This window comes from Gastrolobium bilobum, unplaced genomic scaffold (assembly GCF_033153095.1).
Source record: "Gastrolobium bilobum isolate Gb01-03AN ecotype WA unplaced genomic scaffold, APGP_CSIRO_Gbil_v1 utg39154, whole genome shotgun sequence".
Taxonomy (NCBI): domain Eukaryota; kingdom Viridiplantae; phylum Streptophyta; class Magnoliopsida; order Fabales; family Fabaceae; genus Gastrolobium; species Gastrolobium bilobum.
This window is the reverse complement of record NW_026898749.1, coordinates 45,609-56,778: the sequence shown is the minus strand read 5'-3', so window position 1 is coordinate 56,778 and position 11,170 is coordinate 45,609. Positions and strand designations below refer to the sequence as shown.

Sequence of the window (11,170 nt, the reverse complement as noted above, 5' to 3'; positions counted from 1 at the left end):
TGTGTAAGAAACATTTTTTATTTTTTTGATCATGTTGCATGATGAACGCAAATAAATCTTTGGTACTACTGCTGTACCAAAGATTCAGTGCATCCCACCAATGAAAATATTACATGTCAGTTTCTGTCAAATTTTTTCTCTCTTTTGACGTGTAATGTTCTCATTGATGGAATGCACTGAATCTAGGTACAGCAGTAGTACCAAAGATTTATTCCAAACCCCATAAATAAATTACATAATTGCTTTACCCATTGAAATCACTACGTTTAACCAGCCACAAGATACCAGCAAAACCTCAACGCGTAATTGTTATCAAAGTCAAAACTTTTCAATAATATACCAAGATATAGTGTAAAAAGCTTTTGCACTAACATGAATCAAAACTAAATCCATAAAATGAACTTAGATGACGAACACTCAACATACAACTAAGAACTGGAAACAGAAGTTTAGCATCGATTTGTACTCAAACACACACAAGGAAACTTTCTGCTAGGATTTCTATTCATTCAAAACTTTGATATGATAACATAAAAGGAGAGTTTGTCATAAACAATGGACCTACTATAACTATATCAGTATTCAAAGCCCTCAAAAATGGCTGCCTAACATTTCCAAACTCTAGTTTTTTTCCTGGGGCTCCATAGCTGTGGAGCAAAGAATGTAGCACTGAACTAACATAATATCCATCTGGTGTCACTTGACAACCAAGAATCCCTTCCCTCTTCCTAACCCATAAAATGTAAGGGTGTGTGTTCTGTATTGTACCCCCTATCCACATTAAGAAGAACCTCAAAATAAGAAATACCTTCCAAAATTTTCTAATCAATCAAATTTTGTACAAATGTACATAAGGGTAACAGATTGTGGGCAACCTGCCATCTTAAGCAGGTTTCCAAGTGCAACTCTAGGTAGATATCCTTTAGCCCCTCCTTCGTTTCACAATGCCATCTCAGTAGAGAAGTAAAAAACCAAAAAGATACTTTATATACAGGACCAAGTTAATCTCTAGCACCACCAAGACCAGCACCACTTATAGCTATTGTTGCAATCCAAACCAGACGTACAAGCTCATCTAAATCCTGGAAGCTGAAATCAATAACCCTCCTAATAGAAGTTATACAGTTCGTATTCCGTGCTTCTTCTGTGATCAACTTAGCAGCAGTGAAAGCGCTCTGACATTTTCTACAAGCCTCCATTGCAAAATTTACATCCGGAGTCTACAAAAAACAACTTTCCATAAAAAATTATGAACATATATAATAAATCCTTATGATTTGGTATTCTGTGTCTACAGTGAAACTCAACAACCTTATAAGCTAACTGCTGATTATTAGGGTGAAGCAGGATGAAACAATAGGCTTGAAATTTTACATCCACCTATCCACTAAAAACTAAAATTTGTATTGCATTAAAAAGTGCTCAGTGACAATTTCCAGTACGACATTCAATACTCCATGCTCTTATATAAGAGAATCACTCCTATAACTTTCTAGGAATTTCAGGTATGAACCAAGATCTTGCGTGCAACAGAAAATTGTCTAAGGATCAAAGTCTGAACTTCTCTTGCATCGCAAAAATAGTGGACATCCATACTGATTTTTCTCAAATATTTTATCTGAGACAGAACCACATTTCTAACAATTCCCTTCTACCAATAAACCCTTAGATCCCCCAACAATAGTTCCGTGGTACTTCAGAATCAATGCACGTAGATAATTCTCCAAAAAGAACATAACGTTTATCAACAATTAAAACTTACAAAATCAAGAAGCCTGACCAAAGTTGAACGAGTTTGAGCAGATATGGCTTGGTTACCAGCAACCTGAGAACCAGTTGTACCCTTGGGCAAAGTGGCCTTATCCATTGCCGCCTGATTGTTTAAGTTATCAACATCTGATGCAGAAGATGAAGGAGATTCACCTAAAAAAGCAGAGATACATCACTGACTTGGATCACTTTATGAGGCATGCATCTTTCAGACAATATTAAAGACAAGGCTATTGAGCTATCTAGACTAAGTCTTGTTCACTCTGTCATGAACCAACTATCCCAAAAACTTAAGTTGTAGATGAAGACTCATAAATGGTTTTATATCTAGCATGCCCCCTCACGTAAGAGCCCTTTGGACTTGAAGCATGAACAAATGCATATGCCCATAAGCTGAAATTCACATAGAAGAACGGGGGACTAACAAGGATTGAACTCTTGACCACTTGGTTATAGAGGCTCTAATAACATGTCATAAACCAAATATTCCAAAAGTTTAAATTGTGAGGTGAAGAATCAAGAATGATTTTATATGTAATATGTTCCATTAGCTAATCGCTTTCTCCTTCTCTTCATGCGTATAGGTACGGTGCACTAATTTTGTTAATTCATTATTGGAAGAAATATGTATGTATAAAGAAGATTGCAACATACAACAATGCCTCACAAGACTGAAGACATAAAAACTTACATCAAAACTATGTTCCATTACCTTGAGAAACCATTTGTAGAGTCGATTGCAATTCATGTCGATCCCTGATTGTACTAGATTGTTTACAGTAAACCACTCTCGTGTATGCAACCTCCATGCACTTATATGCCAAAGCAGCTGCTGCCATTTCTTGGCGACTTTCATATTCATAGGCACAGGATCTGAAAACATTTCAAGGCACAGTACGAATTGAAGGCCAGCTAACATGAATAGCTAAAGAAAAAGACAATAGTCCATTAAACTTCAAATGTTATTTAATGGAACAACTTTTATTCTAAAAGTTGAACAAACAAACTAACAGTAAGACAGTAACAGCACAAAACAGTAAATAATTCAATAGATCTAGACAGGCACTGCTAACAAAGCTGGGAAGTGTTAATCGAAGACAGTGATTAGCCTTTGTAATTCGCTAAATGATATACAAGACTCCCTCCTCCCTCCCCCCAAAAAATAACTAGATCAAAAATCATGCTTATGTTACAGACAAGCAAGCATTCAATTAGTTTTAAACCTGAAGTAATTGTAAATTGGTAACAACTAGGCAAAGTAAGACTCATAGCATAAAGCATTATGCAACTATTGCAGCCCTATATTTTATAGCTCATATTGTCTACCAAAGCACAATCCTAAAAATCCTCTCAAAAAACAGGGGCCCTTGATAGGAGAAAAAAAAGAGACATTCACTAAAAGAATTAAGGAGATACTTAGAAAAACATCTTACTAACAAAAAGATTTAATTATTATGTCATTAATTGCTTCCATCCATAATCGAGAAGTCTCACAAAGATAGCTTGTCACTAGGAATGGAATTAAGCGGAGCTGAGCCATCCTAGGCCTAGCTCATGCTAGGCTCCAAAAAGAAATTGAGCTTATTTTCTTAGCTCAAGCTTGCCTCACCTTAAGCTCAGAAACTACTCAAGCTTAATCAGCCAATATCGAGACTAGTATTATTTGAATATTTTAGACTCAATGAGTTAGACTCAAATCTGTAACTAAATAAAATCTATATATTCAGTTAAAAAATAATATAGTTAAACCAAAGAAAAATTAAATGAAACTACATATTAAATTAAAGCGTGATTATTATTATATTTAAAAAATGTCTGTATTTATATATCGAGCTGGCTGACAAGCTAATCATTCAAACATGTAAAAGCTCAAATTTGGCTCATTTAAACAAGGAAAAATGATCAGTTCAATGAGTTGTTCATGAACCAAGATGAGAGCTGGCTCGACTGACTTCTAGCCTCAACCAAATTACAAGTTCTCAAACCTTTTTTTCTCAAAATGTACTTTGACTCATAAATTACATGTTCTCAATCAAGATGTACAAAGTCAATAACTGAATAATGGTAAAAATCTAAGTTCATAAAATAATAAATTTAATTATAGCTTCAAATTTTGCTTTACTCACTTGAAAAGTTCAGCTGTAGTAGCATAAATTTGCATTTGACTCCTCTCCCCATGCTTGCTACTCTCACCGTGACAATTTTCTAAAAGAGATGCTCCATGCAGAAACTTCAAACCAGCTTGAAAGTAAGTCTCATTGCTTTCAAAATCAAACCCGCACTCCTATAAAATAAACAGTATTTAAACCATCAGTTATAAAAAGATAGATACTAGATCCAACCAAAAGATTTGAAGTAAAATCTTGAAATGATAAATTAACCTTATAATGATCTGCTCTATCTTTTAGTTTTGTAGCTTCTTCCAGGGTGTTAATGGCAGTATGGCTAGAATTTGTTCTCACAGAACTTAACAGGGCGAGTTGTTGATCGGGTGAAAAATTTCCAGAACTATGATTAATTCCATTGTTGCTACTAACGTCAGCAGAATTTCTCATTAACTTGGCTCCATTACCATTGCCACGCACATGGACTGGATGCTCACTTGACATATCTCCCTTTTGATACCGAGGTACAGTTCTAGAACCCACATATAATGTTTCCCTTTTTACTTCACCCACAGCAGATGAGAGAATTTTGGATTTCCCATCTCTTAATTCTGTGCATACATGATTAGCTTTGTTTTCTTCCTCAAAATCACGAGTCAGGTTCTGCTGGGAGATAGTCTTCCTATCAGTGCTACATTGAGCATCCATTTTCAGAACTGAATTCTCAAAGTCTTTTTGTTTTAGCTTAGTTTGCTTCCCACTATCACTTGACCCATGTTTTAAAGCACTTTTCTCACTAATACTGTCAATCTCGCATTTAAACTTGGGAGAACTGTGTTTAGTACTGTTTGTTGTCTCAGGACCATATGCATGATAACTCGGATCAACTGCTGAATCATAGCTTCTCCCATTTTTGGAATAATCATTCTCTGAAGCTGAAACCTTCATGTTATCTGTACCAACCTGAGAGCCAGACCTTCTGTCCTTTTCCTTGCTGTGCAAGGATGTAACCTTACCAGATTTCTGCCAAGAAAGTTCACTTTCCTGGTTGTCCTTGTTTACTTTCTTCACATGATGCATAGCATTGGCACAATTGCCATGTTGTTCAACAAGAATACCACTTTCAATCAAATGGTTATTCTTAACTCCAGAAGAAGTTTTAGCAAGGACCCTGGTTTTGTCTTTAGCATCCTCAACCCTGTACTCTATTGAAGATAATTTGTCAGATGCAGGATGTAAGTTATATGAAATTCTATTCCCCTTCAATTTTACTGATTGCTTTCCCTCCCTGTTATCCTCACATCTCCTGGAACCTGTTGAAGATAGACCACCTTTTGTAGAATCATCCTTCCCTGAAACGTCCTTTACTGCCAAAACACGCTTATCAAAGTTGGAGTTCCTCAAATGTGATGAGGTAACAGATTTTACAGGCAAACCTCTAACATCTTCAAAGTTGGTTTTAGCTTTATAAGATCCTGAAACCTTAGAAGAGCTTGAAGTTGCTGCCAATGAAAGTTGTCCAGAGCCCAATTGCTTGCCCAATGGATTCGTATCATCCACAGATTGACGAGATGCAATATTTTTTCTGTGCTTCCTTGGTTGGTGGGCTTTATCAGCAAATCTTACTTCTGTTCCAAGAACCATTTGGTCCCTACTGCCTGTCAATGAAACTTGGCTCATCCCACCTTTACTCGATTTATCATCACCTTCAGTTACTGACTTTGCATCTTCATTAAAAATTCTAGACTTCTTCTCCTTCCTAAATTTATTTGAATTGTCCTCTTCGCCACACTGCTTATCACCATACAAGGAGTAAGTGTTATTATGCTTCTCATTATCTAGCCAGCCCTTCAATTTCCTTTTCTTCATCGAACCATCACTTTTACTGCTGTTTTTCACACCCAAGGGCTCACCGCCAGACGAGACCTGAGCCTGATCTCCCTCTTTCTTTACAGGGACTAGTAATTTGTCCTGTACATCCTCAGATAAACAATACTCATCAGACTTCCTCCTATCCCTCCCACGAGCCTTTGTTGGCAAACCATTTCCTGAATTTAAAGCCACCTTCTCAAGGCCCATGCCAGGATTCAATTGTTTATCAGCATAGCAAACATCAGTTTTTGATTTCTTAGGAGTCCCCGATCTATATTGATCAGCATCCATCTTGCGTTTCGATTTAATATGCTTTCTATCACCTGCATATGGGTGAAAAAAAATTGACATTTTTAATTAAGAATATCTATAATTGTTTATTAACAAAACAAAAATAAATCTGAAATAACAAAATATCAACTCTGAAATGAACGAAATACCTCCATTTATGTGCTTTTCTTTCTCTTTAGGCATATCTTTCTCATCTATCAAGTTGTTTAACCCGCTAAAATATTTAGAATTCAACTTTTTCATAGGGTCTGAGCCTGCAGGATGCTGATTCATGTCAATCAAGCTTCTATTTTTTCCAGATTCTGGAGCATTGAGCTTTCCAGAGTTTGAGAACTGAAGCATGTCATTTTTTATTCCTGCCATTGTCTTTTCCTTAATAACATGTTTCTTCTTTCCTCGATCAAACTTAACATCAGAGCCGGACTTCTTGAGACTCGGGCCAAATTGCAAAGCATCAGCAGAGCTCACTCCAATTGCAGATCCATTGGCATGGCTTTGCATTTTATTTTGACTGACAGAAATTGGCACTTGATACGAGGCATAAAGTGCCTTTGTTGTGTCGTCCTCACTAAAGTCACAACTATTCATCCCAGGCCTAACAATTTCAGAAGAACAATGAGGAGGCAATAATACATAGAGCACAGACAAATGTATACAATCATGGGGAAATAAAACAAATAAAAAAAAAGTAGTCCTCAATTATTGCTTAAAATACAGCATCAAACTAATTGTATACCTAGCATAATATGATCACGCAAAATTCAAACCAAAATGAGCAATCAACTTACAGCCAATTTAGCATGCTGCACAACCATTTCTTCGGAAGCTGATCTGGCTTTATACCAGTAGGTAGCAGCCGCCACTGCTCGCAACTGTCACAACATACCCAATCTTCTGCAATAAGTTGAGGTGCTGCTACTGCTGAAGCAATCATTTCAGGAGCAGGGCCATTTTCAGCAATAGGAAATGAACCTGAAGCATCTTTTATGCATGGCCCATCTAGCAACTGGTTAACCACTTTATTGCCACTTGGTCTTTCCTTTACTTTAGCCCCAAACACACTCTGTTTTTTGAAATTATTAATGTTAGCATCTTTCATAGCACTATTACCAGGAGGAACATCAACTTTCCATTCTGATTTTTTTTCTTTCAATGAATCTTCGTTACTATGTTTGACCTTTTTGTCCTTAAGTGACTTTGATTTATTCATTTTACTTCTATGAGTAATGCCAAAGCCAGCACTCCCTTTATCAGTTATCATTGCATCATTACTACCACCAAAGCTATCTCTTCTTGCAACAGCCTCGGCTTTTCCAGGAATTTGAACACCTTTTGACTTATTTTTGCCCTCATTTACAGCTGTTACCTTCTGATGGGTCTCATACTTTTGAGGAACTTGATCTACCTTACATTTTACAGCATCATGCTCAACCATTTTGGAAATCATGTTAGCATTACACTTGTCATTATTCTTACGATCAGTAGAATTATCCTTGCGGAAACTTTCTAGTTTATGCTCTAGAACATTTTTCATAAAACCATTGCCTGCATTTGTCTTTTCAATCTTCTTGAAATCCTGACCAGATATTGACTCCAACGACTCCTCCTTCAATGCTTCAACAAAAACCATTCTGCCTTGCAACCCATTCTCATTAACCTCCTTTGAGACTTCAGAAGCTTTAGCTGTGACTTCAGCAGTTTCACCAGCATCACAAATTGAACTTGACAGAGGTGTCCTTTTCAAGTCATTCGAGAGAAAGTCCTTACGATCTGGTGTTCTATTTCCAAACATTTTCTTTGTATGCAATGTCATATCTTCCTCAGAAATGGTCCCATTCATATTCTTCAATTGCAGCTGCTTTTCATTTTGTCTCACTTTCGTCTTCTTCAAATGCCCATCCTCAGCAAAAGAATCTGATTCATCAGTAGACATGGGAAAAGGTTCTTGATGACCATTAAGAGGAGACATATATCTGTTGTCTTGAATAACTTTTTCCTCTTTTATCAAGGAGAGAAAACTTTCATGTAGTGGTGATATTAGAACACCCCCGGGGATAGAAAAGGAAGTCATATCCTATATCATTAAATAAATGGTAAATACTTCAATCTTTCTAATGGAATCAAACATTATAGAAATAGAAAAGGTCCTCTACCTGAATAATGGCAGTTACATAATCTTCAGTATTCTCTTGAGATACAGGTGGCATGCCTTCACTTTCCACAGGGCTGTTCCCCATTGAGGAAGATGGAGAGCTATCAAGCCCAAGGCCACTATAAATTGCTGCATTCTTTTGTGCTAAGATATGAGATTTCATTTTGATTCGAAACTTCAGCGGTCTTTGGTCAGTTGAATTTCCTGTCTTTTTTGTAGTATCATCTTTCAAAGTGCATCTCTCAGCTGCATCACCGGAAGAAATTCTTCTGCCTTTCAACACTGAGTTATCTACTGAAGGTGCTCTTAAATCATGAAATGAATGTGGACTATAGGAAGCATTTCCAAGCCTCGCAGAAGGAGGCACATTTGAAGGTGCTTCGGTGTTATGAGACACAGCCTGAATAAAAACATAACCAACAGTGTTGAATTAAACTGTATTCCTTCCATTCCAACATATATGGCAGCATGTATTACCTTCCTATAAAATAGTAAAATAAACAAACAACAATATTGCTATACCTCAATGTGGACATTGATAGGAGATTTAGGTGAGCTGTGGTTTCTTTGTGGAATCTTTGAATGAGACCGAAAACAAGGAGAGCGTTCATAGGTAGGTAAAAAGGAACCATAGCAACCAAATTTTGCACCTGAAAAATATTATTCATATCTGATAGCATCACTTTTGTGGACGCAAATTCTCACTACAAGCAATGACTTTATTATGCCACTTACCCAAATTTTCAGCAGACACACCACCTTCAAAGTCCTTTTGAAAATGGCCCAGAGCATGTTGAATCTTCTCATCCTACAGGAAACAGGAAACAACTTCTTAGGCCTAATATTTTCATAATGAAATTTAACCAATATGACTTTAAGGAAAAAATGGCATTCATCATTCATCAATAATAATCACAAGGAATATGAAGCATGATAATACAAGGCACCTTGAAGAATTGTCATTAGTTCATCTATTTGATTTGTAGGTACTAACCTTATCAGAGGCTAAAATATAAATGCACATTAACAACGCAACAACAATATGAGAAACACCTAGAAGATCAACTTGCATCAAGACCATTTCACACAAGAACTAATGGTACGGTGCATAAATTCATTTACCAGTTGTTGGTGATGGGTGTGGTAGATACAGTTACTGGTAACTAGTAAACTATGTTTTTCACTCGTGAAGCAACAGGATAAGCATCTCCAGCATCATTACGCCAACAAAATCAGTTCATAATATTTATAGGCAGTTTTCAAGGATTGATTCATTTATGCTATGCCAGTTAGTTCACAAGTAACTCAAGAAATTCTACATTGATACTGAATTTCTTTTCCTTTAACAAACAATGTAGGTTTATTTATGAAGCCCAGTAATCAAATTATATTTAGTCCCTACAGACAGAAGTTTAATTATGATAAATTCTATAACACTTTCATTCCCTATTTTCCTCAGGAAACAAATACGTTGATACATTGAAAGACCATGTTCAATGATAGTAGTACAATGAATGAAATTTTAGTGATCACCCAAAACATAAACCAAACCAAATTCAAATGGGAAAATTTTGAACTTGGTCAAAAGTGGATTCAAGTAAGCCCTTACAATGTAAGATAGAGAATCAAGGTCAACGTTGCCTTCATCAGTATCCTTATAATAGCAAGCCTCTCCTTCCTCGAGCTCAGTATGCGCTTCCATCACTACAACCAACCAAAATTTTCTAGCCCTAAGCCAAACCACAGAATTCAAATAGTAACACCTTTATATTGGAACCTTCTCGGAAGTCCAACATCACTTCAATAAAACCCCCAAAAAAATGGCAGAAAAAAAAAAACCCAAAAAAACCCAAATTTATGAAAGAATCATCCAACCCACAGAATCAAACACGAAACCCTCAAAAACCCAGAAGGGAAATCCGCTGAAAGGCACAGTGATCATGCCATAAGACAACCCTTCATTGACGTAGAAGCATATAAACCAGAATAAAAATACTTACTTGCATTAAAAATTCAATTTTTTTGGCTTCAACCCCACAACCTTGTGAACAAGATGAGACTGTGGAGATCGGCGAAACCGATCAGTGACCACCGGAATGAGTTTTGACGGCAAGTTCAAAACGGATTTCAAATCTTTCACTTCGCGCTCTCTGTGTATTTTAATTATTTGATTAAATTTAGGGAGAAACATCTATCATTTTAAAGGAGGTAAGTTCATATCCTTTTAGATCTTAACCCTTTGATTTCTGCCCATCAACGGTTATAATCTATTGGGCTAAATTTAATGGGCCAAATTTATTATTAATAAATTAATAATTTTAATCCAATAAATTATAATCGTTGATGGACGGAAATCAACGGTTAGGATCTAAAAAGATATAAGTTTATATCCTTTAAAAAGATAGATGTTATTCTCTTAAATTTCATTAAATCGTAATCTTTTTTTTTGTGGCCTAATCCTTTTTTTGTGGCGTAACAATTTTTTGTGGCCTAATCTTTTTAAATTGTTACCGTTTTTGAATTTTTTAAAATTTAAATGTAAAATTTATTTATTTTATATTTTTTAGCTAATTGTTTGATTCCTTGCCAATTAAAATTGCTGTTGTTTATTTACAAAAAAAAATTGTTATTGTTCTATTCTTATTTTAATTATTTGATTTTGTTGTAAAATATAAATTTATGGATGACTTAAATTACGTGACCGTTAGCAATACAATTATCTCTCATTTATATTTTTATAATCACTACACTAATAAAAATTAATTTATCATTCATGGTTGTATTCCTATTTGTACTTATGTATGAGCTGAATGAGAATAGCATTTTCTTTTTCTTTTTGGTAAATAAGAATAGCATTTTCTACCCCATCATGTCTTCTCCTAATTTTATAACAGATTTCAAACACTTGATTTGTAAACAAACTTTAACAGATTTTGTTATAATCTTAATGGGAAAAATATTTGTCGTTTCATTCGTTTGA

General features: G+C 35.6%; 1 protein-coding gene across 1 annotated transcript; it reads right to left on the bottom strand.

Moving 5' to 3' along the window:
• Positions 1–498: 498 nt before the first annotated feature.
• Positions 499–10,289, bottom strand: LOC133283849 (cysteine-tryptophan domain-containing zinc finger protein 5-like). The gene is made up of 11 exons (XM_061480759.1): positions 9,800–10,289; positions 8,926–8,998; positions 8,713–8,840; positions 8,192–8,590; positions 6,827–8,112; positions 6,188–6,633; positions 4,152–6,070; positions 3,897–4,054; positions 2,483–2,643; positions 1,763–1,923; positions 499–1,220 (listed from the first exon to the last, which is right to left on the bottom strand). The coding sequence occupies exons 1-11, from the start codon at positions 9,890–9,892 to the stop codon at positions 1,002–1,004; spliced, it is 5,043 nt and encodes a 1,680-aa protein (XP_061336743.1). The 5' UTR covers positions 9,893–10,289; the 3' UTR covers positions 499–1,001.
• Positions 10,290–11,170: the final 881 nt, after the last annotated feature.

Bases quoted from the DNA above. Each gene is read 5' to 3' on its own strand.
- LOC133283849 (XM_061480759.1), bottom strand. From the start codon at position 9,892: ATGGAAGCGCATACTGAGCTCGAGGAAGGAGAGGCTTGCTATTATAAG. The intron at 2,644-3,896 runs GTGAGTAAAGCA...AAATGTTTTCAG, and splicing joins ACTACAGCTGAACTTTTCAA to ATCCTGTGCCTATGAATATG. The intron at 1,221-1,762 runs GTAAGTTTTAAT...TGTTTTTTGTAG, and splicing joins TGGTCAGGCTTCTTGATTTT to ACTCCGGATGTAAATTTTGC.